We start from the raw sequence: 4,681 nt of genomic DNA, 5'->3' as shown, positions 1-4,681 counted from the left end.
GTGTATTTGGCGTCCTCAACCCTACTTAAGGGGACAGCTAGGTTAATGAAAGGTAGCAATTGAGTTAGTAAATTAGCCTAGAGTAATTTAGATACAGGTCGAGAGCTCCTTCAAGCTCTTCCCCGTTTTCCCCAATTCTCCTTTCCGAATTTCTTTCTCCATCATTCCATCATACCATCAATCCATCTCTACGTCAAGCAAGGCAATGGAAGCAAAAGAAGAGAGGAGGGTGACAAGATCCATGGCTCATGAGGATCCAGCAACATGGTATCAGAAAGGTCCACCCTCGGCGACTCCCCTTCTCCAGAGGACATACGTCAAGTGCTTTCAGATCTTCAACAACGGTCCACGCATCAAGGTGCTGAAATTACTAACATCCATAATACATTGCACACGCTGGAATCTTCCCTCCAAACCGTCATCCGTCAGCTTGCTGCCCTTCAATCGCCAGTGCCACCACTAGCTACCAACTTTCAACCACTGGCAGCCCATCACCCACACTTCATGCCACCACCACCCCCACTAATGCGCCAACAACCTGTTCCCTTGGCTGCTCACGCACAGGGACCAACTACGGTTCCCAGGTACGTTAAACTCAACTTTCCTACATATGATGGATCTAAAGATCCTTTACTATGGTTCACGAAATGTGAACAATTTTTCTATCATCAACATATGGTGGATGTGGACAAGGTCACACTGGCCGCCTACCATCTGCTCGATGAAGCGCTCATGTGGTTCCATCACTACCGAAATGTCCATTCCACTCAGGATTGGCTACATTTTAAACATGCTTGCCAGATGAGGTTTGGACCTCCAGCTAGTAGCAACCCAGTGGGGGACTTGATCAACTATAAACAGACTGGAACCTTAGAATTATACCATAAAACATTTCAAGAAAGGTTGGCCCGAGCAAGTGAATTTGTTCCTCCACACCTGCATGTTCAGATTTTTAATGCGGGCTTGACTGAGGTGGTTCGATTGGAAGTAGAATTACTTGGTCCCATAGACTTGGACTCAGCCATGAATTATGCCAAACTGTGGAACAGAAACAAAGAGTTATGAGGGAATCATTAGGCCAAAAACCATTTTGGAACAATAGACTTCCGGGTACTGCACCTGGACCACGTTTTGGCTCCTCTGCCCCTAACCGTGCAGACCAGTCTACAAGTGTGCCCCCTCACAATCTTCCACGTAAATTCTTGACTAAACAGGAAATGGAGGCAAGAAAGGCCAAGGGCCTCTGTTTTAATTGTGATGAAAAATTTCTTCTTGGACATACCTACAAACGGTTATTCAGTATTGAACTTTGGCAAGAAGGTCCAAAAGAGCTTCCTGAAATTGATATTGTTGAAGAGGAACAACAAGACCCAGAGCTCTCCCTCCATGCCATGCATGGCCTGCGTAGTTCTAATACCATGCAGGTAAAGGCCAAGTTACCCCATCTCCTGTTACTTGCCTTAGTTGATTCTGGTAGCACACATAATTTTATCAGTGAGCCCGCAACGAAACAATTGGGATTAGAAATTCAACAGCAAAAGGGTCTCTCGATTTCAGTGGCCAATGGGGCTAAAATTCCCAGTGTTGGGTTATGTGCAAACACTCCTTTTACCATTGAAGGACATTCATTTAGGGCAGACTTACTGGTCATTCCTTTGGCAGGATTTGATTTGGTGCTCGGGGTAAAATGGCTTCAGCTATTAGGCCCTATACTGTGGGACTTTCAGGCTCAGAATATGACATTTACAACACAACAGGGCCAGATTACATTACAGGGTATTATGGCATAGGTGCCTAGTTCATTTCACACTTTACAGATTCAGAGCACTGGTGATTTTAAGTTAGCTCCTTTACTTACAACATTTGCGGATTTATTTAATGACCCTACTGGTCCACCACCAGTGCATCACTGTGATCATCACATTCGTTTGAAGTTTGGAACCGATCCAGTGGTGGTGCGCCCTTATCATTACCCACATATAAAAAAAGATGAAATCGAAAGACAGTGCCTGAATATGCTCGCTCAGGGAGTTATCCAGCCCAGTAGATCTCCCTTCTCATCACCTTTTTTACTGGTCCATAAAAAGGATAAATCATGGAGGTTTTGTGTCGACTATAGGAAACTCAATTTGAAGAAAATTAAAGACAATTTCCCCATCCCAGTGGTGGACGAGTTGCTGGATGAGTTACATGGTGCTACGATTTTTACCAAGTTAGATTTGAAATTGGGCTATCATCAAATTAGAGTTCACCATGCAGATGTGGAGAAGACGGTGTTCCGCACGCACCACGGTCATTTCGAGTTCCTTGTCATGCCCTCCACCTTCTAGGCCCTCATGAATGAGGTATTTTCCTCACTTCTGTGGAACTATGTGTTAGTATTTTTTTATGACATCTTGGTCTGTAGCAAAAATTGGGTCGAACATCTCCAACACCTCCATCAGGTATTTACCATTTTACGATCCCATCATTTGGTTTTGAATAAATCCAAATGTTCTATGGGCACCTCAGAAGTGGCATATTTGGGTCACGTTATATCAACTGTGGGCGTGAAGGTTGACCAGAGTAAGATCCAAGCAGTTACAGATTGGCCTCCTTCCACCTCCCTTACCTCATTAAGGGGATTTTTGGGCCTAGCAGGATATTACAGAAAATTTATCCGTTCTTATGGCCAGATAGCAGCACCACTCAACAACCTTCTCGAGAAACATGCATTCAACTGGTCTTCCTCAATGGATCAGGCCTTTTAGCTGCTAAAGGAGGCCTTAGCCTCAGCGTTTGTACTACAACTACCAGATTTTGATGAAGACTTTGTGGTAGAATGTGATGCGTCTGGTGGAGGTATTGGTGTAGTGTTACAACAACTGGGATACCCCATTGCTTATTTCAGCCGCCAGTTGGGACAACACCACCACAAGTTAGCCGCATATGAGAGGGAATTGATTGGGTTAGCCAAGGCTGTCCAACATTGGCGGCCTTATCTCTGGGGATGACCATTTCTCATTCGTTCAGATCATTTCAGCCTCAAGTATCTTCTTGAACAATGCCTCACCACATCACCACAGCAACATTGGTTGACTAAACTCATGGGCTTCGATTTTACAATTCAATATAAGCCAGGCAGTTTGAATTTGGGGGCTGATGCTTTGTCTCGTCGGGACATTCCAGAACCACACATTTATGCTATCAGCAACCCACATTCACTTTTGTTGGATTCTATTCGAGAGGAGACACATCAATATCAGAACTTATTTCCTTATATCAGGATATTCAGCAAGGGACAACAACTCATCATTGGATGACTCAGGATCGTCTTATCCTATACAAAAACAAGATTTTTATGCATCACACGTCCCCACTTCTTCACACCATTCTGTCTTCTATCCATGATAGCACACATGAGGATCGACAGAAAACATATTTCCGAATCAGTCGGGAATTTTATTGGAGGGGTATGAAGAGCATGATTGCTGATTATGTAGCTGCTTGTCAGATTTGTCAACGAAACAAGGCCGAATCTTTAAGTCCTTCCGGCCTACTACAACCTCTGCAGCTACCATCTCAAATCTGCTCCGACATTTCAATGGACTTCATTGATGGCCTTCCCACTTCATCAAGTAAATCAGTGATATTAGTTGTGGTTGACCGTTTTTCAAAATATGGTCACTTCATTGCTTTGGCACATCCATATACTACTGCTCATGTAGCTCGGTTATTTATGGACCACTTTGTCCGATTACACGGGATTCCAACATCCATTATCAGTGACATGGATGCAATTTTTACCAGTACCTTTTGGAAAGAATTATTCAAGTTACAGGGAACCCAATTGGCATTCTCTTCTACATATCATCCATAGACAGACGGACAAACCGAGGTCATCAATTGTACGATTGAAATGTATCTTCTCTATTTTGTGGGGGACTCACCTAAACGGTGGGTTAAGTGACTTTCATGGGCGGAATTTTTCTATAACACCTCTTACCACAGCGCACCGGGAACTACTCCTTTCAAGGTAGTTTATGGCAGAGATCCACCTCGTTTGTTATCTTATGAACCAGGGGCATCCAAAGTCGCCACTTTGGACCAAGCGTTAGCTGAAAGAGACGCTATGCTCACTGAGGTACATACTCACCTCCAGGAGGCCCAACACTCTATGAAGTTCTATTATGATAAGAACCACCGTGAGGTATATTATTCCCTAGGAGATTATGTGTGGTTAAAGCTCCAACACTACCGCCAGCTGTCACTGACTGCCTCCAAGAGCCACAAGCTTTCTCCGAAATATTATGGTCCATCTAAGGTGTTGGACCGCATTGGCACCGTGGCCTATCGCTTGCAGCTACCACCCGAGGCAAAGATACATAATGTCTTTCATGTATCCCAACTAAATCCGTTCCAGGGCGACTCTCCCCTACTGCACACCCCTCTGCCACCACTCCATGAGGGCCGTGTCCTTGCTACTCCAGCTCAGGTATTGCAAGCACGCCACATATAGGGCGATTGGGAAATTCTCGTCCAGTGGGCAGATGCAGACCACTTTGATACTACATGGGAGCCATTATCAGCATTTTGGCTTCTCTACCCTTCCTTCGAGCTTGAGCACATGCTCTTTCTCCAGGGGGGGGGGGGGGGGGGGGGGGGGGGGGTGATGTTATGGGCTCAATAGCATCACGTGTTA

At 44.9% G+C, this 4,681-nt stretch overlaps 1 protein-coding gene across 1 annotated transcript; it reads left to right on the top strand.

Annotated features, from left to right (window-relative positions):
* Positions 1-264: 264 nt before the first annotated feature.
* Positions 265-1,790, top strand: LOC137943654 (uncharacterized). Its single transcript, XM_068789094.1, has 3 exons — positions 265-693; positions 802-972; positions 1,050-1,790. The coding sequence occupies exons 1-3, from the start codon at positions 265-267 to the stop codon at positions 1,788-1,790; spliced, it is 1,341 nt and encodes a 446-aa protein (XP_068645195.1).
* Positions 1,791-4,681: the final 2,891 nt, after the last annotated feature.

This window comes from Aristolochia californica, unplaced genomic scaffold (genome assembly GCF_029961685.1).
Source record: "Aristolochia californica isolate CCGP_79_NKW_82.1479 unplaced genomic scaffold, dmAriCali1.0.hap1 SCAF_11, whole genome shotgun sequence".
In the NCBI taxonomy this organism is placed as follows: domain Eukaryota; kingdom Viridiplantae; phylum Streptophyta; class Magnoliopsida; order Piperales; family Aristolochiaceae; genus Aristolochia; species Aristolochia californica.
This window is presented reverse-complemented; position numbering and strand designations above follow the sequence as displayed.

Bases quoted from the DNA above. Each gene is read 5' to 3' on its own strand.
- LOC137943654 (XM_068789094.1), top strand. From the start codon at position 265: ATGGTATCAGAAAGGTCCACCCTCGGCGACTCCCCTTCTCCAGAGGAC. The intron at 694-801 runs GTCACACTGGCC...CATGCTTGCCAG, and splicing joins ATATGGTGGATGTGGACAAG to ATGAGGTTTGGACCTCCAGC. The intron at 973-1,049 runs GTGGTTCGATTG...ACTGTGGAACAG, and splicing joins TTAATGCGGGCTTGACTGAG to AAACAAAGAGTTATGAGGGA.